General features: G+C 37.6%; 3 protein-coding genes across 4 annotated transcripts; all 3 read right to left on the bottom strand.

Annotated features, from left to right (window-relative positions):
* Positions 1-3,485: 3,485 nt before the first annotated feature.
* On the bottom strand, positions 3,486-8,189 carry LOC149417919 (E3 SUMO-protein ligase ZBED1). Its single transcript, XM_089639866.1, has 2 exons — positions 7,893-8,189; positions 3,486-4,975 (listed from the first exon to the last, which is right to left on the bottom strand). Exons 1-2 carry the CDS (start codon positions 8,187-8,189, stop codon positions 3,683-3,685), a joined length of 1,590 nt encoding a protein of 529 aa, XP_089495992.1. The 3' UTR covers positions 3,486-3,682.
* Positions 8,190-15,228: 7,039 nt separating this feature from the next.
* LOC149417918 (uncharacterized) lies at positions 15,229-18,185 on the bottom strand. 2 transcript variants are annotated; one of them, XM_089639534.1, is made up of 5 exons: positions 17,646-18,185; positions 17,299-17,500; positions 17,129-17,215; positions 16,878-16,952; positions 15,229-16,068 (listed from the first exon to the last, which is right to left on the bottom strand). In XM_089639534.1, the coding sequence occupies exons 1-5, from the start codon at positions 17,814-17,816 to the stop codon at positions 15,704-15,706; spliced, it is 900 nt and encodes a 299-aa protein (XP_089495660.1). In that variant the 5' UTR covers positions 17,817-18,185; the 3' UTR covers positions 15,229-15,703. The 2 variants fall into 2 exon arrangements, with proteins under 2 accessions (XP_089495660.1, XP_089495662.1); XM_089639536.1 differs by having other exon boundaries at positions 17,129-17,209.
* Positions 18,186-23,433: 5,248 nt separating this feature from the next.
* On the bottom strand, positions 23,434-24,216 carry LOC149417917 (uncharacterized). Its single transcript, XM_089639865.1, has one exon. It carries the CDS (start codon positions 24,214-24,216, stop codon positions 23,434-23,436), a length of 783 nt encoding a protein of 260 aa, XP_089495991.1.
* Positions 24,217-26,979: the final 2,763 nt, after the last annotated feature.

Here is a 26,979-nt window from a genome sequence, read left to right as displayed (position 1 = left end):
CGTGGCGACGCTCCAAGCAGATTGAGGTATTTCTTACGCTTAACACTTTCACTGCGTTATTTTAATATGGCGTAAACCAACTGTGCTGATAAAATACGAAATTTTCATAACGGGACTACTTCCCTAATCCGAAAAAAATTGGGACTTTTGCATGTTTGGTTTATTATTGGGGATCACACCTACCAATTCCACTGCCTGACAGCGCTACATACTCTCCAGTTGTTATGTAATTGGCAGGACAAAATAGTAGGCGTCATTGCGTAATGGTGAGTTTACACGAGACATTTACTGTACTATTTACTCATCAAGAAATTATATTTTTATAACTAACTAACTAACTAACCATCACGCCGTTTCCCCGCAGGGGTAGGCAGAGAGGACGGACCGCCAAACAACTCGGTCTTGGCACACACTCCTTGCCTCATTCACATTCATACATCGTTCATATTTTTATAAATTATTAGTAAACTCAAGATTCATTTTTTTACTACTACTACGGGGGTAAACAGAGAAAACAGAACGCCAGACTATCCTGTCCTTACACACAATCTTTGCTTTCACCACGTTCATGCAGTTTGTCATATATAGTATAGTTACAACAAATTGATTTTGACCGCCTAAAAAGGGTAATTATATAGTATTGTTATAAAAAGAGAAAGTGCAGGCAAAACCATCGTGAACAGGTAATTATCGGTTTGAAATGAAACAATGGGGTTTTTCTAGATTATTTTCACCATGGTAATTCCTAAAGCTGTGAACAGGTAATTGATTTTGACCGCCTAAAAAGGGTAATTATATAGTATTGTTATAAAAAGAGAAAGTGCAGGCAAAACCATCGTGAACAGGTAATTATCGGTTTGAAATGAAACAATGGGGTTTTTCTAGATTATTTTCATCATGGTAATTCCTGAAGCAGTGGACAGGTAATTATCGGTTTGAAATAAAACAATGGGGTTTTTATAGATTATTTTAATCGTGGTAATTACTAAAGTAGTGGACAGGTAATTATCGGTTTGAAATGAAACAATGGGGTTTTTATAGATTATTTTCATCATGGTAATTCCTAAAGCAGGGTTCGATACAAAATCCAGGCATCTGTGGACATTCCTTGCAGCAATAATTAGAATCGTTCCGTTTTTGATTTTTTTCCCAGAAATATTTGCATTGCCTTTTTTTTACTTTTCCTTTGTCGTTTCTTTCGCATAGGGCTGGCAAATGTCTTATATTTGACACTAGTGGACGAGGAATGGCAGAAAGAGGACCAAGTAAATTATCGATTACTTCCAGTCTAAAATCATATAGACTTTTCTTACGCTCACTTTGTGCATTGTACAGATAGTAAGCATTTATTAGCATTGATTGGAAAATGTGAATTCCCAGTTTCTTATACCACCTCAAAGTTTTTCGACGACATGGATAGTAGGCAACATTTGGTCGTGAAAATCTACGCCGCTCATGTGTTTGTTGTATTCAATAATCATTTTTGGCTTACAAACCTCCTTTCCTCGACGATTGGTAGTTTTCGTCAATTGCCCATCGAATTCGGAAGATATCGTCACAATTTCACGTCGATCCTTCCATTTTGTGACGCATATCCCTTTATTTGTATACATGCTGGTAGACTCTCCGGTTTTTAATTTTTTTTCAGTAACTTCCTTCGGTGTGTCCTTGCGGTTTGATCTGAGGGTCCCAGTAACAAATGTTTTGTTTTCTAATAAATGCTCCGTCAATGGAACGCTATTATAGAAATTGTCCATGTATAAACTGTGCCCGACTCCAGTCTTTCCTTCCATCAATTTCTTCACCACTTTGTTGGTGTGGTCTTTACCACCGAGTTCGATGTCTGCTGCACCACCATAAACAATTATTTTTAGGGCCAATCCATTTGACTGACCCAACATATACAGTTTTATGCCATATTTCGCTTTTTTCCCTTTCATGTATTGACGGATCAATAGTCTTCCTCTCCAGAGCACCAGTGATTCATCGATGGAAAGATTTTTACTAGGAGTATATATAATCTCCATCCTATCATTGAAAAAATCGATGAGTGGCTGAATTTTTCCTAAACTTGTTGATTCTTCCTCATTATTATTGAAGTGAAGCACTCTAAGGATAAGTAGAAACCTATCTCGAGCCATGTATTGAGAAAATGTTGGCAGGTTGAATAAATGAGTTTTCTTCCAATAGTCGTTTAGGCGATTCATCCTAATAGTTCCCATGTGGAAAATAAGCCCTAAAAACTTCCTGAATTCCTCGATTGTTAGGTCCCTCCACCTTGTGATTCGGCTTTTATCACCTTTCGACTTTGATAACACCTCTACCGCATAATCGTTTGTTTGTTTGATGACCATCTCACACAAGTCATCGTTGGCGATGGCATTGAAAAAGTTGATCGGTTCTCTTCCTGCTTCCATAAAATTTATGCCAGATACACCGGTAAATGGGATGTGATGTGATGGTTTGGGTGAATTTGACCACTGTCTTGGTTCGGACATTGATGGTTGGTTTGGAGGCAGTGGTGATGCTGCCGGTACTGGCTGGATAATGTCATCTTCATCCGATTCATCGTTATCCATGTCTTCCAAGTCATCTTCATCCGATTCGGGGAAGATCTCTAAGTCGCTTCCCGAATCGTCAAAATCACTATCGGTGTCGCTAAAGTCGTCATCTAGCCTAGCTCTTTTGGTTGTTGATGGCTGATCCATATTTCAAGGTATGTATAACACAAAAAAATATCAAAAGTCCGACACAAAAATAATAATAAAACACTTTATAGTAAATGAATTCAATATAAATTACTTGTAGTCTAAAACACAATATTTTGATTCAAAAGTCCGAACACACAAAAAATAATAACGAAAAGTCTAATAAAAAATACTTATAAATAAGGAGACACTTTGTATAAAGTCAATAACAATCACAATTACCGCACACACATATAATTCGTTGTAGTTGTGTGAAACGTATAGAAAAAGTCGCGTGTAAACTCGCCACAACGGTACTACGGTAGAAAAAAAACAATAGCGACCGACCCGCGCAACATATAGATGTATACTAAAGTTATCCTACATGCTGACGGTATTATATACACAATCCGTTTGTGCTAATGTTTTTTTATTATCATTTCTGTAAGTTATAAGATGCCCGTACCTTGTACGGGCAGCGCATCCCGCGAACTTTGTATCGCCCGTACCTGCTACGGGCTCAGCACTGGACGTGTTAACAATGAGAATTTATGCGCTCCATCTGTTGTTCATCCAGAAAGCGATTTCTCGAGCGAGAAGTATGCGCGGAAAATATAAATCAGCAGAATTTGAGCATTTGGTGTAATAATTAAAACAATATTGGTTTTAATAACTTGGATGTAATTTTAAAGACATTCTGAAGTACCCAATACTTATAAAAAAATATTTCTCATACATGACCGCAGGGCCACACGTATGGGCGCCGCGGGTTGGCCAGGGCTGATCTAAAGGTAGGGATGGGCAAATGGGGAAAAAATATCGATATATATCGTATCGATATTTTTAAAATATATCGATAAATATTGACTAAAAAATATCGATATGTTGATATATTGATATTTTCTGCGCAATAAGCAATTATCCATAAAAATTGTCAAAATATTCGAAATTTTAAAGCAAATACACATCTGGCTGTTTTGACATCAGTTTTATTATTAAAAAAATAAGTACATAAAGCCAAGAAAAAAATCAACATCATAAACACAACAAAAATTACATAATTCAAACCAGTATTTGTCTGATATTGACATCAAGAGCACTCTTTGTTTGATGTGCTCCCCTGTTAATCTGCTCCTATCATTTGGCACAGCCAAATTCACCATTGAAGCTACTCTTTCAGATGACACTGAAGAAGCTTGGCAAATCAAATATTTTAGAGCGATATCTGAGAGAACCGGCGTGAAGTGTCGGCAATTTACCCAGAACTTGATTGGATCAGATTTTCTTTCTAAAAGTGGTTGGTCCAAATACTGCTTCAGTTCATTGGGGACACAGCCACTGCTTGGAACCTCTGACGTAGCTATGTTCAGATTTAATAATTTCTCATGTCTGAACCAGATAGAGGACCCACTAGCTTGTTCTGATGTTGCTTGATCAGGATTTTTATCCGGAGAACGTTGTCCTCTACGCCGATGTTCTGCTTGAATCTCAGTACTAATTTTGGATATAGCATTTGACACGACAACTGGCGAGGTAAAGTGGATACGCTTGAACCGAGGATCCAAAATAGTAGCTACTGAGAGAAAAGAACTTCGTTCTAAAGGAGCCAGTTTGTCTTCAACTTTTTTGAGTAAAGCCTTTTTTACAATCAATCCTAAAGAGGTCGATGGAGTCGCTTGATCTGTTACTTGGGTAACTAAAGTTGTAAGAGGAATGGCTAAGCTTGACGTTACATAATTCGCACCACTTATTTCCTCAGTAGCTTCTTTGAAAGGGCCAAGAAGAGCAATAAAATCCCGTATTACATTAAGTTGCGACGATGGAACCATATCTGGTGTATTCTTGTTAGTTTGGCTTTTTGTGGCTAAAATTTTAGCTACTAGTGCAGACAGTTTAACGAATCTCTCTAGCATGTCGAAGCAAGAATTCCATCTAGTGCTGACAGCTTGTATCAATGTCAACACCTCACCTTCTTTTTTTCCACATGATTCTTGTTCAGCTCGTAATTGATCCATAGCGTTGACTGACTGCTTAAAGAACGTCACAATGGTTTTGACGTGATCGGTAAGTGCTGAAAATTCTTTAATTTCTTTCAGTACTCCATCAACTACAAGGTTTAAGACGTGAGCCATACAGGGAATCCGATGATTATCACCTAAAAACAATCGTACCGCTGACACTATATTTGCGCCGCCATCAGTGGTAATAGATACAATTTTATTTTTGTCAATTTCAAACTCTTCACATATTTCTTTCCAACATTCTTGGATGTACTGTCCTGTATGACCCTAAAATAAGTATATTTGTACACTGTATAAAATGTAATAATTGCAAATCAAAATAATTTAGAGGTGGGGTTAAAAATTATAAAGTACATCAAATATACCTGAGAAAGTTTCTGGGCGCATAGGTTCAAACTCTGAAGGACAGGCGATCCGTTTACGATGTCAATAAAGTGAACCGTCAATACTAAGAAACTTCTGGTAGAATTAGTAATTGTAAGTATGTCACTTGTGAAACATAAAAAAGATATCTCTTTCAATGTTTTTATTATGACCTCCTTTGTAGTATTGTATCTGTTTTGTACTAAGTGAGTTACCTGAAAGTAAAAAGTATCAGTTATTTCACTGCGATTAAATATTAAAAATATAAATTAGACCAAAAGTAATTTAAAGACAACCTTTTTTCTTGAAGGCAGTTTATAGAGAGGGCAAACTGTGCGAATAAATTTTTGTAGTCCCTTTTTTTCTACACACGACATTGGCAAATTGTCCTTGCATATCATGTAAATTAATGCCTGTGTAATTTCACAATGCTTTTGTCCACCTTCTGAAATATATAAATTATCTTAAGTAATATAATTGATATGTACTTAGAAAAAAAAAATAGTTTGAAAACACAAATATAAATAAAGTCACGTCTAAACTAGCGATATATTTGCAAATTGATTGAGGAACATCACTAAAATATTGTGAATCACTCTAATTTGTTTATCGGAATGTATGAATGTTATTATTATCAAAATTAAGATAAAAATATTATTTTTTTAAAACCGTGGCACTAACTTACCTTCAAAGCTTGAACTTTTCTCTAAACAGCTTGCTAATGTAGGTTGCTTAAGTTGCATTTCTTGCTTTCTTTTTTTTATGGCTTCATTGAAGAATTGGATTTTTGGAGAATGTGCAGAATTTTCTCTAATCTCTTGTATTTGGGAATCGTCATTAGAAGTATTCGTATTTGGAGTACTTGATCTTAGTAAAGTAACCTGACAATAGTCAACAGAACAAAAATAATTTCTTAACCTATTTAAAAATTTGACTAATTATTGCAATTTTAGTTTGGATCTTTTGAGACTTATATCAACACTGGTGTCATCATCATCAAAGTTTGCCGACGCAAAATCTATAGTCTCATTGCTAGACTTTTCGGTTTTCGATGAATTTTGTATTTTTACCACTTGCAAATAAGCATAATGTTGCTTCGTTTTTAAATGTGTTGCCAAATTTGTAGTGTTTCCACAAGTTTTATACGTTTTACCGCACAAGTTGCAAGTAACAGGTTCGTTGTTCCGTTTTTTGGTAAAGAACTTCCACACAGCAGACATAACGTTTTATCATAAATAACAAAAAATAACAATGAGCTACGCTTAGCTTACTCGCCAGTCGCCCGCCACAGCACAAAAACAACAAACAACGTACGTATCTACCAAGTACCAACACTCCAACACACGCAGTCAGTGATACCAACCAAACCAACAAGCAGTGTCATTGTCATAGATGAACAAAATAGACAAGCAGGTCATAGAGTGTAATTTTTGTTTGCGTTTGAATTAAATTTAAGAAATCAGATTGGTCAAAGACATGATGTGACGCATGAGAAGACAGCAGAGCTTTAAAAAATATATCGATTTTGATACCTAAAAATAAATATCGAAAGTTGATATATCGCGGAAAAAAATATCGCTGATTTATATCGATATTTTCCTGAAAAAATATCGATATTTTGATACATCGATATTTTTTGCCCAAGCCTATCTAAAGGTACGTTATTTTGTGGGACGGTGATCGTGATTAAATTGCGATAAAATGCGTACTGAGTGATTATTCCGATAAAAAACCGGCGATGGTGTTTTGACAGGACAAACGGTTTTTGTGCGACTGAGCGGCTCACGGCACTCCGTGGTTATAGCTGACGTGTGCGAAACTGTTGGTTAGCACACAGCCTGTCAAAAGCAATCGGCGTGACGGAACATTCCGCCCACCAAAATACAACAACGTGTATTTTAAAGAAAATTTAGAAACTAAAACGGGCAATGCTGTGGAACGTTGCGTGAACAAAGAAACAGTGAAAAGAGAGAAGAAAAAGAAAAAAAAAATATATATTAATAATAATAATGAAAATAATAAGAATAACGAAAATCGATAGAGAATGCGCCGCGAAAGCGAAGATGATTAGTCACATTGACTAGGCAATGGACATAATTTGGTTAATGGTCTCGTGAGAAGAGAACCATTCGATGTACGAACCGTAGCGATACGCACAACGCCGTCGGGACCTGGGTGCAATTTGTCGACTCGCGCGAGAGGCCAGTGCAAAGGGACAGTATTTTCGATTCGGATTATCACTACATCATTCACAGAGAGTGAGTTGCAATTTTTGGTCCACTTGGCGCGCTGAGTTAGCGATTGGAGATATTCAAACATCCAACGTTTCCAAAAATCCCGTTGGAAACGTTGAATGAGTTGCCATCGACTCAGACGGTTGATTTTTAGATCAGTATAATCCTCGTCCGGCACGGAAGTCAAGGGTTCCAAAGTCAAAAAATGACCTGGAGTCAACATGCGCAAATCGTTTGGGTCAGAACTCAACGGGTAGAGAGGCCGAGAGTTTAGCATGGCCTCAATCTCCACGAATAGTGTCGTCAGCTCCTCGAAAGTTAACGTTTGGTTACCGATTAAGCGATAGAGATGAGTTTTAACCGATTTAACCTGAATCTCCCATACGCCACCGAAATGGGGACTCGATGGTGGATTGAAACGGAACTCAATTTGTTCTGACTGTGAAGCAGTCTGCATAAAGGAATTGAGCTGAGTCTTAGCTCCAACGAAATTCGTGCCGCAATCTGAGTGTATGACGTTTACACAACCTCGTCGACCTACAAATCGACGTAGCGCTGAAATAAAAGATTCGGAAGACAGAAGCTACTTCAAGATGTAGAGCCTTGTTCTCTGCTCCGAGTATCAGTTCCCTACCCTTCTCCCTGCAGTCCTGGACGAGTCTCGTTATTTCCCTTGAGGGTGGTGGTTCCACAGAGTCATAGGGCATGTATGCTGATGCCACAACTACTTCCCTGCTTCTTTGGTCCAGCGTGACCTGTAGCTTCACCGCCACTAAGTCCCTACTGCAGTGTTCGGGTACCAGTGTGCCAGGTATCCCTCTGATGAGAATACAGACCCTGGGTCTGTCCCCCGACTCGTTATAATAGAGTAGACCTTTGTTCATGTTTAGTCCTCTGACCTTCCCCCTATAAGTCCAGGGTTCTTGAATCAGCGCGACGTCCACACTGTCCCGGGTGACTACTGCTAAGCACTGCAGTCGCTGCCGGACTGCGGTGCAAGTTTATTTGAATGAACTGTAAGTTTTTAGCCATTACTGCCTAATCCTTAGGTCATTCCTCCTATTTACGCTCCTCGGTGTTAGGAGGGCGCACCGTGAAAGTGGCCTTCCTTATCCCGACATGGGCCGTCATCCCCATCTCCCTCAGCACCTTCACACTTTCCTCGTCCACACTCATGATCAGACGATACATGTCCTTATCCCTGATCGAGTCGTGGACGATCCATTTGTTTGTGTGTAGCCGGGGAGTCTGGTTCTCCAGCAGTTGTAGCAACCTCTCGGTGCTTACTGCTCCATTTTCGGGGATTACTGCCTTAACCTTTACGTACTTTGGCAGTTCCTGCAACCCCACCACCTCCAGGTCGCAGCCCTGCCATTTCCGTATGGTCGGCACCATCTCCCTCAGCCATGTCTCTGACTCCTTGTCGGAGCAGGTCATTTTCAGGGCGCCCCTCTGAGTGAAGCATTCGTCGAATCTGGGTTTGAACTGCCCCTTTGGGATGCTCAAAATCAGATCCGCGGCCGCCTCCCTCACGAGTGCCTCCTGCTCTTTTGTGAATTCTTCCTCTATGTTTCTATGAACAACAGCCACCCTAATTTTATTTCCTGCGGCTTCCGCATAGGTAGCAGAGGTGAGAATTCCTCGGGGCTTTTTCCTGGCATTTCCCGGTGAAAGCCCCAAGGGTTTAGGTTCTGGTGAGGTTCTTCTCCTCTTCCCGGCCTTCTTTTCCTCCTCCTTTTGTTCCAGGTTGCTCCTGGTTACCTTGTGCGTTCCCCGTTAGCTTCCGGTCTGTCCCTGGTTTGCTGGTTCCGGCCTTCGAGGTCCCTGGTTGTCCCCAGCGGACTTTTACAGTCCCTGGTTGTTTCTGGTTTCCTTCCTGCCGCCCCTGCTTCTCTCTTTTTAGTTTTCTCCTCGCAGCCCCACTGGGTTTCTTACTGATGTGAATTCTTTTCACATCATCTGACAGGGACTTTGCCTTGTCTTCCGCAGCGGTGGTTGCTGGAGTAAGGCTCTTCTTTAAGTCCCCCCCTCTCCGCTGCTTCCCCGAGGGCCCCAGTTGGAGTCGGGGGTTCTTAAAGAAGTTATTTTCCAGGTCCCCTGATGGTCTCTGCATTTCCACGTCTGTATCCCCTGGGGGATCCCGCCGCGTTGCGTCCGTCGGAGGTCCTTCTTTACGGTTCCCAGAGGGACCCTCAAGGGAAGAGTCCACCAGGGTGGTCCAATCTCTCCTCTCCACTTCCTCTTGGTTCCTCAAAGGCCCCAAGAGGGATGAGTCCACCGAGGCAGCCTAAACTCCTCCTTCCACTCCCCCTAGGTTCCTTAAAGGTCCCTCGTCAGTGTTGTTTTTGTTTTTATAGTCCATATTTGGTCCCACGAGTATCTAGGGAAATAAAAGGTCCACCCCAGCAGAGCCCCGAATGCCGGGGTAAGGTCTGTATACTCCGAGATGCGACCTTGTGTCTCGGAGGAACCGTTCGTGACACTGTTCCCCAGTTTCATTCAGCCCTGAGCACGGTATCCCACACCTTAGCTTGGGATGGCTATTGCAGGTCGTGTTTCCACTCCCTGAGCGATGGGTTCGCCACACTCCCTACGTTTGACCTTTACAGAACACAGAAAATCTGAATTAACTATTTTAATTATTCGGTCTTCTAAAATTGTAATCTTCTTCAACGGGTTAAGGGATTGATTTTTGGTAGTATAAGTAGAAAACTCGGAATACTGAATTGGGTCATTTCCAACATCTGATACAAATTGTTCTTTAAAAGGTTTGACTTCTTTAGATGTGGAAGGTATGGCATAAAATTCTTCAATATTTTCTATTGATGTTTATCTATTTTTATGTTTTCCTCATAAATACACATTACAAAATCAGTAGTAGTTATTATTTCTATGTATGATACATTCGTTGATTTTTTTTTAGAATCATAATTTTGCCAGCGTGCTAAAGATAAAGGATCGCATTTTTCCATATTAAAAGCCATCCTATCTAGTGGATGAATCCTACTTTTTTGAAACCATTTCTTATTACCTGAGGATAAAGATTATTTCATATATCTCTTTTGGTAGTTTGGAACCTACATGCAGCCGTTGCCACTTCACAAGTTTTTCATCCCAAGCATCTTTCTTTTCTTTCCAAGGAATCTGGTCCATCATATTGTCTTGTATCTTTGCCAGTTAATTTCTTATTGATGAAATGGGGTCTACCCATAAGCTACACCTTTTGTAATTTTTATTTTACAATAAATAATTTTTGATTTGATTTGATGTCTGCACACCATGAATTAATTATGAAGGGCAAGTGAATTTAATTTTGAAAGAAGTTTTTTGTTGCGATTTTCTTAGTTGACGCCTGGTCCTCAAAATCTCCAAATGCAACATCTTTTTCTTTGGAGAAAGGGTTGCAGCTGACCCAATGTATTTTAAATTGCACCTTCGTTTACCTATAAAAACACAACATGTGATTATATTATTCAAAACAAAGGCTACCAAAAAATTATGATAAAAAAACGTTATAAGTATGCTTACGCAGAAAACCATCGTTTTTACGTGTAGGTACAATGCTGCTGGGTCCAGGAACAATTCCGAACATATCTGAAAAAAAAAATTCTTATTGAAGAAATGATCTACATATTACATAGCAGAACATAGAATATTATTTCCTTCCACTTAATATAAAACAGATAGGTATGTACCTTCACAATCTTCTGACACCCTTTTGGCAGCAACGGGCACACCGCTAGGTTTGGGAAAGAAATTACGCCCTGAAATAACAATATTTATCAAATTAGCAAAACAAAACATAGAACACTATTTCCTTCCACTTAATATGAAACAGATAATATGTACCTTCACAATCTTCTGACACCCTTTTGGCAGCAACGGGCACACCGCTGGGTTTGAAGAAGAAATTACGCTCTGAAATAAAAACCTTGATTAAATAATAATATGAATAAAATTAATAAGGTAAGTCGATGTAATATAGAAGACATTTGTACCTTGTAAAATGTAATCATGATCTTGGAATGCATCACTATATGCGCTGTAGAATCCTGGCACAATACTCTCGTCACAGGTACGGTCTAAAAACAAAAATAGATTCAATTCTGAGGTTAAATTAAGATAAGTTATACAATACATTAGGAACAAACAAAGATAGATTCGTACCTGGAAGATTAAGTGTTTGCAATGCGCGCTTTCTTATCGCACCGTTCAATCTTTTGCAATCAATTGCAAAATGCGATGCACACACTCTTGCGTACGTCGTCAACATCGGGTTCTGAATAAATTCTAATCTATTAATCCTTATTGACCATTCGCGAAACAGAATTTGGCACTTCTTAAAACTCGGAAACCTATGTCGAATTGATGTAGTGTCCGTACATCCTTTCACATCTCACTTAACAGTTTTCGACATTTTCATGTTTTGACAGCGGCGTATACACATGCATGAACTGCGCACTGGTTTGTGCAAAATATACGTCACATAGCCATAGAGATTTCCGTGTCTTTTTTTCTGACCCAGTTTTTTCTCGGAGTTATATCCCCCTGGACTAAGGCCTAGGGCAAATACAGAACGGCGAGTAAAGCGCGCAGCCCGTGCGACGGCGAGGCTAGGAACTGCGGGCGGGAACTTTTTTGTTTCGTATTACTACAAAAATAATAGATTCTAGTTATATACAGTAAAGCTACATACTTTATTAAAGAAGATTTCATAAATGCACATGATTAAACTGATCCAGAATACTTTATAAGGAGACTGAAAAAAAAAATTTTTGCATATTTTCTCCAACAGGCAATTTATTTGATTTTTTTTAAAGTATATTATTTTGATGTTTTAGATACAAAGACAACTTTTTATAAGTAGCATCAAATGAAATTCCGAAGAAAAAAAATCGGCCCACACTAATATCCAATAAGACCAACTAGTTTTGTTTTGCTAGGATCTTTAGAGAAACTAGTTTCATCCAAGTTCTAAATTTGATGAGGACGGTTTTGAACGACTATTTTTTCGATTGTATCTGTCCAAATATCAAAATATTCATTTATTATGAATGGATCTAACACCCTTTTCCTGGCATATTCAACAGGCTGGGGTTTTTTAATTGACAAATTATTAAATTATTAAAACCCCACAAACCAACCGTGACCTGGAATGCCATTTTTGAAAGGGGTTTTCAAATTGTTGCACGCAATATATTTAGAAACTAACTCAATCACTTCCTTTTTTGAAAGACTGAATCCATATTTCACCATAACATGTAGATTTTCAGCTAATTGTTTCTCAACTTCAGGCGGTAGGGCTATACTTCGTCCCATGGTGGTAGATTTATTACCTCGCCTCCCGGAAACATAGCCCATAATAGTTAATCTGGGTATTATATTGATGTATTATACTAGAATTAGCACTGTCTAGTTAAATTCATTTGAAAAAATAACCCCACGTAGGAGTAATTTCACAATTCCACTCTCCATCGAATTCGAAAACCTAGATAGTATAAACACGTTCCATACAATATAAAACACAGCACAACGTTATTCCTCAAATCTCATCATGTAGTTTGTTCATTTGTCAGCCAATAGAGACAGGTACGTCACAAATATGGAGATGAACTTAGCAACCCAACTCGGTTTAAACTCCTTGTACAAGCGTTCAAACTCGTAAGCAAAACCACGGAGAATTTGTTCTCAGAGGTGTTGTAATATGGACATAAAGCAATAAAGTAACTAATACTTCAGCAAATTTTATGTGCTGAATAGTGGTTGAATCAGGAAAAGAATTAATGAATAATGGTTTTAATTTATTTTATTTGTGTTTTTGAATTCTGTACAGGTCCTATAGAACCAAAAACGTATACATTTTTATTATTATGCTTAGGTTTTTTTTTTAATTTACCATAGTATTTATATAGAATAGTATATAATCATTGAATAAAGCAATCACTTTGTGACTTGACATCATTTTATTTTATTTGGTTTTATGCCCAGCCGGGCTTTTGCATGCATCTTAAAACAGAATATATTTAGTAAGCTATCGAAAATTATACAAAAAAAATTAAAGCTGATGAATATAAATTAATATTAGCAAAACTCGTAACAGTAACATAAAAATTATAGAGACTAGAACAACACTACGTATCATTAAATAATTATACTACTATCATTAAATAAAAAGTTATTTTGTTTTCAACCACTTTGTTAGAATTAAGACATTGTGTCAACTAGTTTTGATACTCACACCCGTATTCAGAGTCGATCCTTTAGTTCAAGAAACCTTCCTTTCCTTTAAAAAACACCGTTTTATATTCAGAGACACGCCTAAAGTCGGTGTGACGTCACTTAGTAAGGAAGCTACCTTTCTCAAGATTTCAAAAAATTTTGTATTCAGAGACGTCACTATGGAAGTCTCTACGACACTGCGCACGCGCATACTTGCTTACTTTGACTTTTAGCTGTCAAAACTCGAGGTTGGTGGGTAGGGTACCTTTGCCTTGCTAAGTCGGTGATTTGTTCCCAGTTGTTGCGGTTGTTGCTGTTGAAAACATAAAACAATGGAGATGCAGATTATGGAAATGGAGATCATGGAAATGGATAACGAGTTTTTGGATTACATCGTTGATCCATACAATACACGTGACGACGTTGGCACGGACAATATGGGCAGCGTGCGGCGTTATTTACGCGATTTTGAAAATCCCGTGGAGTTTTACAGTGACCGGCAATTTAAGGATCGTTATCGGTTGGAGAAAACAACTGTAATGCATATATTAATTCCTCTATTATTTCCGAATTACGCTTTAGTTAATAATAGAGGCTTGCCCATACCTCCTGTTATTCAGGTAGCTATCGCGCTGCGATTCTACGCTACTGGTAATTATCAGGTAAATGCGTCTTTTTTACTAGATATCTATTGTCAAATTATGTTCTACTTTTGTGAAACGAAAATATTACATTTTGTGATGCTGAAACTTGTTATTTACATTATGTCTGTACTGATTTGAAATCGACAAAGAATGAAAGAATGCATATATTATTTAATGAAAACATGATGTCAACCTAAAATTAACCAGATGCCCTTAGATGTACAAAATATCTAGATGGAGTGTTCATCTTGTATTATTTTCAATGTTCATTAACTACCTACATATTTTTATATGATTCCAGATTGTTGCGGGAGATCTACACAAACTGAGCCAACCAACCTCCAGCAGAGTAGTGCAAAAGATTTCCTCCAGATTGGCGCAACGGATAACTGAATTTATTCATTTTCCTCAACGGCCCCAGGACTACGCTGAAAATCGGAAACTCTTCTATTCAAGAGCCCAATTTCCAGGAGTCGTCGGATGTATTGACTGTACACACATTGCCATCAAGAGCCCAAGCCGAACAATAGGGGAATCTTTTCGCAACAGGAAAGGATGGTTCTCCTTGAATGTGCAAGCTGTGTCAGGTCCACGTTTGGAATTTTTGGACATAGTTGCCAGGTGGCCTGGTTCTACCCACGATTCCAGGATATTTCAAAACAGCGCGTGCCGCCTAAAGTTTGAGGAGAAAAGGATTACAGGCATTCTTCTCGGGGACAGCGGATATGGCCAGACAAATTATATGTTCACACCAGTATTAAATCCTGCAAATGAAGGGCAAGAAAAATATAATAAGGCGCAAATTTCCACACGGAATGTAGTCGAAAGATTATTTGGTGTATGGAAGAGGAGATTTCCTTGTCTGAGGAGGAAATTAGAAAATAAACTAAGTAATACTACAAACATTATCGTTGCGTGTGCCATTTTGCATAATTTATGTATATCGTCAAACGACCAGCATTTTGGGCGGTTTGAGGGTATAAATATACCTGTCAATTCGGTGGTGCAGTCTGCTTCAGGCAGAACGATAAGAGATGCATTTATCCAAAGAAATTTTACGTGATGTGTAATGAACTGTGAAAGGACACCATATATGTAATGAATAGTGACGTCAGTAATTGTGCCGTGTAATGAACTGTGAAAGGACACCATATCTAATGTATAATAATTGTGCTGTGTAATTAACTGTGAAAGGACACCATATATAATGTATAGTAATTGTGCTGTGTATTGAACTGTGAAAGGACACCATATCTAATGTTATGACTAATGAAGTCATATTTTTTAATGCATAGTAATTGTGCTGTGTAATGTCATGCTGTGAAAGGACACCTTATCTAATGTAATGAGTAGTGAAGTCATATTTTTTATAATATGTTATAATTATGCTGTGTATTGAATTATGAAAGAGCACAAGGGTTTATCTTAAATATATACCTATGTATGTATTAATAATGTCCATTATCAAAAAAATTGAAACAGAATGGAAAATAAATAAAACATTTATTGGAGATTAATATATTTTTTATTCATATTTATTTATTGGCGAGCTCTTTTTCCAATTCTGCCTTCGCTCTTCTTATTTGTAGTTCTATAAGTTCGTTCTGCAGACGAGCTCCTTTCGACTGCTCCCGAGCAGTCTCGATCTGCTCCCGGGCAATCTGCTGGGCAGTCTCCCTCTGCTCCCGGGCAGTCTCGATCTGCTCCCGGGCAATCTCCTGGGCAGTCTCCCTCTGCTTCCGGGCAGTCTCCTTCTGCTCCCGGGCAGTCTCTCTCTGCTCCCGGGCAGTCTCCATCCTTACTACGTGCATTTCTTCATCGTACTTTGTTAGATTGGTGCTTCTGAGGCAACGCACTTGGCCCTCGTCCCGAACCACCTGCCCACTAGATGGTATCAAGTCTGAAACAACACAAAATTACAAGCTGATTAGTGAAACAACACAAAATTGCAAGCTGATTAGTCATCAATGTAAATAACAGGTTTATTTGTGTAAATAACACTCTGTGCCCCATGACATAGTGCACAGTCGGGAAACACGCCAAACACGCGCCCAACATATTTATTTATTTACACAGTAAAGTAAGTAAGTGTAAAGTAAATATAAAGTGCAAACTATAAATTACAAGTAAAAATTAAAATTTAAAGTAAGAAAAAAAACAGTAAAAATGTAGAAATATAAATTATCTCTAAAAGGTACCCACAAAGATTTAAATATAAAAAGTAAGAAATCCTGGATTATGTCATCCGATTTGATAAATTTTTCAAGTACCTATGATTTCTAGTACATTAAATAGTTTTAGAGTGCAGTACTGGTAGGCATATTATGTTTACATGATGTATTATCGTGGTACCTACTAGCAAACAAATTAAGTTTAATGCATCTTTTGTATGAGGCCAGATTACCGACGAAGTGATCGATATTAGCATATTCATTGCATGTACACGGATGACATTTGTCATCAACAGCTCGGCTGTGGAACGATTTGCTGGCCTCTGTTTTTCCTCCCTCCTACAACATTGGTCTCTTCAAGACCCATTTTCACTCCTTCCTCAAAAACATTCCCCACACAGCATCTTCAACAGGGCCCCTCTTTCTTTATGGTGGAAAACGAGAGGTTAAAGTAAAGCTCTCCGAACTCCGAGCATTATTTGAACCTTTGTACGAAAATGCAAGTAATCACAGCAAATAGAGAGGTAAATATAGTCACCTTTCTTGGCTATAATGCGACGTGTCTTCGTCTTGAGCTGGGGCGTTGAACTTTCCTCCGGTGTTTTTGTTATATCTGAAAATTAAAAACACTTTTGCAATATTTCTATCTCGAAAATTATTTAAGATTTAGCATGACAACTGATAAAATTATGTAATAAGTTCCTACAGAGAAATGCGAACACTACCATCTAACAACAAATCACATTTTGAATTGATAAGAATCAATTATATTATCAAAAATTGACTTACCAAACACCGGCACTTCCGTCGACTGGTCAGTCCATGGCATGCTGAATAAAGCAGACGTGCTGGTGCTGGGCACAGCGGTATCTGAAACTTAAACAATACTTTATAAGAAATAAGGTCAAAGTTAAATAAACAAGTAGCCAAAATATTTCACATAACTTTCTTAAACTAACCGCGATCGCTGTCGTTGCTAAAGCTCAGTTCAACGTTGGTGGCCAAGTCCAGCACGCTGTCAACGGGATGATGCTCATCAGAGACAGTTGGCGACAGCCTGCCCCCTCCCGTCTTCATCCTGCTCCTCTTTTCCTCGCAGAGCTCCATCTTCCTTTTTGACTTAATGTTGTCCCAGCATTTCTTAAGCTGCGCTTGGGTCCGCTAAGAAGGAATTCAATAATACAGTATTATAATAGTATTACGGAATCGGAACAATAGAAGAGTATGTATATGAATGAAAAAAGAGTATCCCTGTGGGGAAACGGCGTGATGGCTAGTTAGTATTTCAATTACAAAAGATACAAACCTTTTGATTGCCGGCGATTGAGTTGAAATCATCTGTCAACTTGGCCCACGCATTTTTCTTCTCGCCAAGTTGCAGATGATTAGTCGAAATGCTGGCAACGGCAGGATATGTGTTTATTAAATCTAATAAACATTGCCTTTCACTCGGCGTGATTATAATACGAGAATTCATTGTTTAAAAAGGAAACTTTCGAGACACTCAACTGAAGATGTAACAGAGACTTTTGACAGGCCGATGTTATTTACTTATTTACGACAGACGCTTGAACTAAATCCATAGACAACAGCATAGATAAACACACAGATTGTCCCAAAACGGGGCATGTTGTTTCCGTAGAAGCAGGACATCGACAAGTTTCGGATGACGTCACACCTTTCTTTCGGCGTAGACAAAAGGTCTCTACCTGAGGAAAGGAAGCTCAAAGTGTGGACTCTGTATAGAAGCGTTAAAGGTAAGGACGGTTCTTACCTTTGCTTAGGTAAGGCTGACACTTGACTTAGACAACTTTAAGGATCGACTCTGAATACGGGTGTCAACCTTCTTCAAGATAGCATTATTGAAAATTTACCTAAGTACTAAACGACTTTACATTAAATATAATGTAAGATACATAAAGAGAGAGATAAATCATATAATGTTGCGTATTCACACGCGAGCTGAACCACGACTTATGGGAAAGGAACGAAGCAACCTAATATTGCTTCGTTCCTTTCCCATAATTCGTAGTTCAGCTCGAGTTCCGATTCGCAAATGAATAAGCAGCAATGATGAGGACAGAGCTTCAGAGAGCGTATGGGTCAGGGGTAAGGGAGGGTGGAGGTTACATGATTACAATACATACTTGTGTATTTATTTACGCTTGTAGGGCCGTACAAATAGGCTTGTTCGTATTACATTTATGTAGTTTATACAATATATTCATAAAAATAAACAACAAAGAAAGAAAATGAAAAAAAAAAATCAGCCATTGAATAGACTCCATATCAGACCAGCTCAAGTATCGAAGCTCTATAGAAGCCCAAGTGAATCTGGCGCACAACAAACTGGGCGTCTTGTATTGGGCTGGCAGATTCTTCAATAGTAACCTGCTGCTAACCCCATACAAATCTGAAGTACGCCCAACAATTGCATTTGGGAGACACCTCTGGGCTGGAACCCACAATACTTGATAAACCTACTTGATTCTGTGCAAAGGAGGATGGTCCGTGTAATTGACAATCCAGTGTTAACACACCGATTGCCATCTCTATTACACGGACGCAATGAGGGCATGCTGAGTCTGTTCTACACACGGAGAAAACTTACTGATATGAAATATTGTTCATTTATAAAAAAATCTGGTCAAAATACTTGTTTTCCTGTTAATACAGGACTACAGGCCTACAGGTCAAAGTACATCGCCGTTAAGGTAGTAAGAAACAACATTAGAATATTTAGTATTTACAGATAAGTCATTACAAAAAATCAACTAGTTTGGGTTGAATAATATCACCACATCTCGTCAATCACAAAATATGCTTAAACTTGAATACTAATTACCCTCCTTGAAAAAGTATAGTCTTATTGAATACTTGCCTTTTGATCAATTAAAACCTGATCAATCCATAAAAAACTTGTTTAAGTTTTCACTCAAAAAATCAAACAAAATAATTACCGAAAAACAGGCAAAGGCTTTGCAGTCTAAACATTGGAGGCCGCTTGCAGTTAGATATATTTGTTTTGGGTGAAAATGGTTAGAGCACACGCGGTTTCCTGCTGATGGTACCCAGTTATAGTCACATAATTGCATACGGATTGCTTCTAACCATTTCTCCATTTTTTCCGGTTCGTGGGGAAACCTAAGCGAAAATACACATAGAGTAAATAAATGAATTAAATGACTCAATTTTATTTCTATCAATTATATTAAAAATCGAAAAGGCGAAGCAGATATTACCCGCGAGGCAACCCTGATTAGCAAATGAATACAACCTTGATTAGCAAAATGCACCGTTCAAATAAATCACGCACACTGTCGCGCGTGACAATGCGTGTCAACTATTGACCAGGTGTCAACGCTATTCAACCAATACATCAATAATTATCACGTGTTGATTGCGTGATATTCGTATGGTCACCACGTGATTATAATTAACATGAATAATTTTGTCAAAAATAATAAGATTTGTGATAACTTACCGATGGAAAGATAAGCCATTTCCTTTCCTATAATGGTTTGATGAATTTTTGCAACTATTAATTACACATTTAGGCATTTTTATTTTTTTAATTTTACTAGGAACATTAACAGGTTTATAACATAACATGCATAGAGAGAGAGAAAAAATAAGTAAAAGAATTAGGTTACAACCCAATAACCAATGTTCACATCATGCAATAAAGATAAAGAGGGTTAAAAAGCAATAAACAAACAAAGAAAACAAAGAAAGGTTAAAAACAAAGAAATGTTAAAAACAAGGAAATAATAAGAGAAAATGTATATATATATATATATATATATATATATACATATATATATATACGTATAAACACATACATACATATATATACATACACATACATATACACATATAAATACATACGTACACACACATATACATAGTTGCATACATACATACGCATACATACATGCATACATACATACACACACGTACATTTGATATTAAATACAAATAATATATAAGAGTGATAATGAATAAATGATGAATGTAATGGATGAATGTGACCGGTCAGTGGTTGAGTGGGCATAGCGCTTGGTTCTCACCCGAGCGTCGCGTGTTCGATTCCTCGGCTGGCTAAGTCCTCCATCACAACACAAGCAACATTTTCGGCTTTCTGTGGTGGTAGTAGGAGATTTTCAAACATTGTTGGGTTATTCGTAACCCGGGAATGTTTGTCTTTCTTTAAAAAAAAAAAAAAATGTATTAAATTTAGAAAAGGGTTAATTATTACAATACTCTGTTAACAATTTTTTTAAAAGCTCCTAAGGTACACGACAGGATATCAGCATCAAAATAAGTTTTATTATAATGATTGCAAGTTCTTAGTAAGAAAGAATTTTGCCTGAGACTCGTTGAAGCAATTTCGATATGAAACAATGTCTTTAGTTTTCTTACTTGGGACTCTAATATTGATTGATGAAAAAAGGGCTGGACAGTCAATATGACCACTCAAGACTTTGTGTAAGTAAATCATGTCCGCAGTGTCTCTCCTGCTTTTTAATGTTTAAGTCCGTAGTGCTTGATAGAGCTTTCCATATTGTAATAACGTAATTGTCTCCTGAAGTTCAAGTGATGTACAAACTTTCTTTGAACAGCTTCAATGCGTTTTGTGTGAATGTTATAAAAAGGATTCCATATGGCAGAAGCGTACTCAAGATGACTACGGACGTAGGAGTAATACAAAATTTTGAGTGTATGGATATTGTTGAATTCCTTTCCGATACGGAATAAAAATCCTAACATGCTCAATGATTTCTTGACAATCTTATCCACATGTGCCTTGAATGAAAGTTTGTCGTCAATCAGTACACCGAGGTCTCGAATTTGATTGACTTTATTGAGTGGTTGACTGTTTGTAATATGGTAATTATATTCAATTTTATTTTTTGTAAAGGTTATTACATAACATTTGGCAGTATTCATGTGGAGATAGTTGACAGTAAAATAATCATTAAGCCTATTAAGATCTTGTTGCAGTTTATAACATTCAGTAATAGAGTTAATAGAAATTTCATGTCATCAGCAAAAAGTAAAACTTTAGCATGCTTAAAGCATTTTACAATGTCATTGATAAATATAGTAAAAAGCAACGGTCCCCGGTGAGATTCTTGAGGGACACCTGAAGGTACATTGACAATCTCAATTGAAACCTTTTACTGCTATTATCTGGGAGCGTCCGTTTAGGTATGAAACTAGCCATCGGTACAAATTACCGTGTATTCCTAAAGCTAAAAGTTTAGATAATAATAGGCTGTGGTCGATTTTATCGAATGCTTTGGAGAAATCTGTATATATAGCATCCACTTGGATTCGTTTGTCCATTGATTTTGAAATATGTTCGGTGAATACTGCAAGATTGGATACAGTTGATCTTTTTTTCACAAAGCCGTGTTGATTATCAGTTGTAACAGACTTAACACAGTCATAGAGTTGCTCATGAATAATCTTTTCAAGAATCTTACTGAAGATAGGTAGTTTTGAAATTGGCCGATAGTTCTGGACGTCGTTTTTAGAGCCGGATTTGAATACTGGTGTAATGAGAGCACATTTCCATCGGTCTGGGAAGATGCCTTCTTTCAGTGATGATTGAAAAAGCAGTAGGAGAGGCTTAGATAATTGCTTGCTGCACATTTTTATAAAGTAAGATGGTATTTTGTCATATCCTTCTCCCAACGAACATGAGATATCATTAATTATTTTTTCTATCTGTTCCTTGGAAATTGAAATAGTAGAAATATTTATAGGATTATCAGTTTGGGGATTATTAGCGAAAGTCTTTGGAGTAACATTATGATTATAAGTGGATGCAAAATGATTTGAAAACATATTACATATAGCTAAAGGATCGTTAGCAGTTACATTCATTAGTTTCATAGTGTTGGGTAACCCCGTACTATTTCTTTTACTTCTAACATAGGACCAGAAATTCTTTGGGTCATGCGATATTTTGACTTCTGCATTTATTATGAATTGTCTATGACATTCGTTCGAAACTTTTCTTGTCTCGTTTGCAGAACACAGAATTCATGATAATCTAAAGGATTTGACCATTTTTCCACTTTTTAAATATTCTGTATTTTTCTTTCGTTAATTTTATTAAAGCCGGGTTATACCAATATGGATATGTGCTGTTATCCTGAACTTTTTTTGATGGAACGTTACAGTGAATGATTTCATCCAATATATCGTAAAAACGGTTAATAGCTATATCGGTTGTTAGATTAGAAAATTCAACATCCCAATCAAAATTGTTGAAGACATTGTTTATATTTTCATAATTCGCCTTTTTAAAGAGATTTATTGTTCTTTTCTTACTTACCATGGGGATTTCTATCTCTGTACTGATATCAATAATGATTGATTTATGATATTTACATTCAGGTATAAGATGTTTGGAGGTATGTGACACGATTACAAGGAAAGAGCTAAAAACTAGGTCTAAGAATTTGTGATTGTTGTTCGGAAAAGTATAATATTGTGAAAGCTCATTAAAACTAAGACTGTCTGAGATTTTAGAAATAATTTCAGATTGATGACTATTTGTAATTTTCATATTATTATCATTACTTATTGACCAGTTTATTAAAGGTAAATTGAAGTCACCCGCTATAAGAAAATTATCATCACGATGAAGCGCTCGCAGTTCACATAATTTATCCATAAAGTCATAAGTGTTACAGGAGTGATTGGCTTCAGGTGGAATATAAACGCAACACAAATTGATCCTTTTGAGATTTTTAGTAATAACTGTCACCCATAAGTCTTCAGCATTCGATTCCCAATCCTTCCGCTCTACAACTGTAAGGTGTTTCTTTAACGCAAGAATCACTCCCCCTCCTCTTTTATTCTCACTACGATCGCGTCTAAATACTATGTAACGATTATCAAATAGTTCCTCACTGGCGATGCTTTCCACAAGCCAAGATTCAGTTATCATAATCATTATTGGTAATATTTATGTAAAATGTATTCGTTTTGGAGCGCAGTCCTGTTACATTTTGATAATAAACGTTTAACATTATTAAGTGTAGAAAGCAAAGAAGAGAATTATATTATTGCATCATTAACTAATGCGTTGAGGATGAGTTGTTTGCCGATTGCATTTTGGATGATAGTTTGAGGAGAGAATCTTTGGTTTTTACAAGCACAGAAGCAGACGTATCATCCTTTCTCAAGAATATGCGCCCACTCTTGACCCACACGTACTTAAAGCGAATGTCTTTAGCGGCGCGCCTGGCAGCCGCGTGTACATCCTTGTTGTGTGGAGATAAGTGCTCACACACATAAATTGGAGAGGAGTCCGGGAATCCAAGATGCTGACGATTCAATTTGTTATCAGCATTCCTGCGATTGAACGCCTTCACTGCTGATAGAAGTTCGTCACGCATACGAGGGCTGGGAAGAGCCAGAATAATATTCTTTGGTCGTGAACCTGAAACGGCGTTTGGATGATGAGGTGTTCGATGGCAGGACCTAATGTCATCTTCCTTTAATGTGTAATTGACAGCGGTACACAATTTTAACACTGTAGCCTTGATTACTTCATCCCTCTTTTCAGGAACCATCTGAATCTCAACATTGCAATTCCTGTTTGACTGCTCTATATCATTCAGTTTAGTGAGAAGTTCCTGTTGGCTCTGCTGAAGATGAGCATTCGCAGCATTAAGTTTTTTGATTTCTGCCTCATTTATGTTGCATATTTTATTTAGTCTGTCATACTCCGCAGAAAAGAATTGAAGTGAAGTTTTGAGTTCATCAAAATCCCCCAGCTTGGTCTTGATGTCCCCCAATTGTTCTACTATTTGTGAGTTGAGGTACACAAATAGCTCACTTTTAAGATTCTTCAACATTTCGTCTAGCCACAGCAGAGTCGCCAGATGTCACTTTCTTTTGTGTTTTGTTCTGTCTGTTCATTTTTAAATGGTTCGAATATTGGGTATTAATTTTATAAAAATAAAAATGTTTGGATTATGTAGGGTTCGATCTCAGGTCGTCCGTCTACAGCTGCAGTTAGCAAACAAGTCAAGCGCGGTGACCACAACACTACGACAGGCTTGCATGTACCCGTGGAGTTAGCTTAATATATTAGGAAACAAGTCTTCGAGTGATTTAGATAAATATTATATTATTATTTCAAGTTATTATGAGATCACTTTTAATAATGTTTATTTAAAACTATCACACAGATCCCAATTGTGAAACACTTTGTGATTATTTAATTATCTCTCGCCAGGGAATTTATAAACAGGGAAATTAAAGAAAGTTATTTAAATTCACTTGTTACCATTGAGACAATGGCATTGAACTGTCACTTGATTTCAATTTGTTCTTTTTATCACTTGTTTAATTGATAAATTTGATTAGTAAATAGGATGTTTCACTATATAGATCAACGGTAAAACACCGATATAACTTTTTGTTGCTTCCACAGGTTTTTAGCTATGATTTTTTTTTACTTTTATTTGGAGCGAATAATAACGTGCACTTCTTGTAGGTAAGCTTGATTCGATACTGATTTTAACGTGTATGTACTGGACGGGAGTCCGCACAAGACTGTAGATTTGGGCGCCGGTTCCAAACCATGTCTTCAACCGATGGGAATGCTCCTTTACGGCCGATGATGATGATAGTTGTTTGAAATTATTTCAACCTGCCTCCCGCACCCGGTGCTCGGTGAATGTTGGGCACTGGGTGTGCTGTCGTCTCTACTCGCTTCTGGCGTTGGCGGTTTTCCTAAGCAGGGCCGGCTGGTCTTGATGAGGTAACATCAGAAGGTTTGGAGCAGAAGACTAGGCGAGGTGAGGCAGTTGGTGGGCAGGAGTTACTTGTTGAAATAAAACGCTTGTTTTGGTGGTAAAGTTGAACTGATTTAATATTTTTGCTTTTGCTGCTTATATTCAATAAGCTTGACTCGCAGCCGACATTTGGCTGTCGAACGAAAAAGGGTGGGGATTCTATCCGCGCCACAAACGCGTACATAGGCCACCGCAAAATGTTGCATATTCATTTTGCCGGTGGTATAGCCGAAGGCAGACGCTTGAATTTGGGAGTTTGCAAAGATTTTGCAAGCTCGCCTGAATTTCAATTACATAGTTTTATTACATAGCAGTTATAACAATGTGTATCTTGACATCTAGATTTTTAGTTTGTCAAGATACGACAAAAAATAAGAATATTACATATACGTATTTTTACATATTTTTTTATTTTACTAAGCTATTAGTTCTCAAGGATAACAATTATATTTTCGAAAATATCAATTATAAAATGTATTTAACAATAAAATTTAGAATTTACCTTTAAAAACGTATATGACTAAGTACTGTTCTAAATGTTCTGTAGACAAATTGTGTCTACGATCGCTTAATATATTTTTGTAAGCGGAAAAGGAACGTTCTATGTCTATTGATGTGGCTGGACAGAATTTAAATTTGGGTGCGATTTTTGAACTTATTGTTCCGGGCAAAATTTCACCTGCCCCGTTGATGAAGTTATCAATTTGGCACAAAGGTTCAAACCCTGGGTTATTATTCAGTATGTTTTCAAATTTTTCTTTGAGTTTACTCGGGAATAGCTTTGGCAACGAGGAATTCATAAGGCGAATTTCCTTCATAACCTGAATAGATGCATTCAATGCCAATCCATGAGTTTCAAGCGTTTTTATACTTGCAGGTATGTAGGCGAAATGAGTGGTAATCATAGCTAGGTTTTTTTAATACTGGCGTCGTCAAACGATTCTTTGCACTGGAAAACTGCCAAAGCCTCTGCACTATCGAAGTCATTGATAACACCCTTGATGGCTTCAAAATGTTCATGGTAAAACATCGCAGCTTCGATCCATGTACCCCAACGTGTACATTACTGGCTCAGGAGGTAAAGGGATATTTGGCAGTTTTTCTTTGTAGGCCTTTATACGAGCAGGCGCCTTAAGAAACACTTTCTTTGCTGATGAAATCAGGTTATTTACATTCGCAAACGTGGATCTCACTTCTTCGGCGAGTCTGTGAATTCCGTGAGCAAAACACGTCACATGAATCAAATTGGGATAAAATACTTGGAGGGCTTTGCCTGCTTTGATCATATAGGGGCAGCATCTGAGAGCAACACATACACATTTTCATCCGCAGAAGATTCAGGAAATATTTTTTTTATACCCTCATTCACAAATCTGGCGATCGTAGAATGATTTGCCTTTTCAAGTTCTCTGCAGGCCACCAAATAGGAAGGTGAAGGTTCAAGTTTTAATGCACCAAAAATCAAATTTGCAATGTAACGGCCGCAAGTGTCGGTGGTTTCGTCAGCTGAAATCCATATGATGTTATCCTTGAGTTCATTGCGTATTTCTTCCAGCACATGTAGATAAATCGATGGTATGTAATTTTTACGTAAAGTAGATTCATCCGGTATATTTTGATTTATGCAATATTTTCTGAAAAAATCCTTCAAGGCAGGATTTGTCAGTTTGTATAGAGGGATATTGCTTGCAAGAAATGCTTCACATAGATCCATGCTAAAGTGATTTTGTTGTTTACCTTTGGAGGTTACTTCACTGTTACTGCTACTTGCCACTGTAAAAACTTGTTGTCGTGGGCCCTTCTTCTGCACTCCTGCGA

The sequence above is a fragment of the Hesperophylax consimilis genome, chromosome 14, assembly GCF_061612785.1.
Source record: "Hesperophylax consimilis isolate HC1 chromosome 14, BYU_Hcon_1.0, whole genome shotgun sequence".
NCBI lineage: Eukaryota > Metazoa > Arthropoda > Insecta > Trichoptera > Limnephilidae > Hesperophylax > Hesperophylax consimilis.
Note: the sequence above shows the minus strand (reverse complement) of the source record. Positions and strands in the feature narration are given on the sequence as shown.

Excerpts from the sequence above, each read along its gene's own strand:
- LOC149417919 (XM_089639866.1), bottom strand. The coding sequence starts at position 8,189 with ATGAACAAAGGTCTACTCTATTATAACGAGTCGGGGGACAGACCCAGG. Across the intron at positions 4,976-7,892 it reads ACAAGGCTCTACATCTTGAA|GGTCATACAGGACAGTACAT; the intron begins GTAGCTTCTGTC and ends TACTTATTTTAG.
- LOC149417918 (XM_089639534.1), bottom strand. The coding sequence starts at position 17,816 with ATGAATTCTCGTATTATAATCACGCCGAGTGAAAGGCAATGTTTATTA. Across the intron at positions 17,501-17,645 it reads CAATCGCCGGCAATCAAAAG|CGGACCCAAGCGCAGCTTAA; the intron begins GTTTGTATCTTT and ends ATTCCTTCTTAG. Across the intron at positions 16,953-17,128 it reads GACGGAAGTGCCGGTGTTTG|ATATAACAAAAACACCGGAG; the intron begins GTAAGTCAATTT and ends TTTAATTTTCAG.
- LOC149417917 (XM_089639865.1), bottom strand. The coding sequence starts at position 24,216 with ATGTTGAAGAATCTTAAAAGTGAGCTATTTGTGTACCTCAACTCACAA.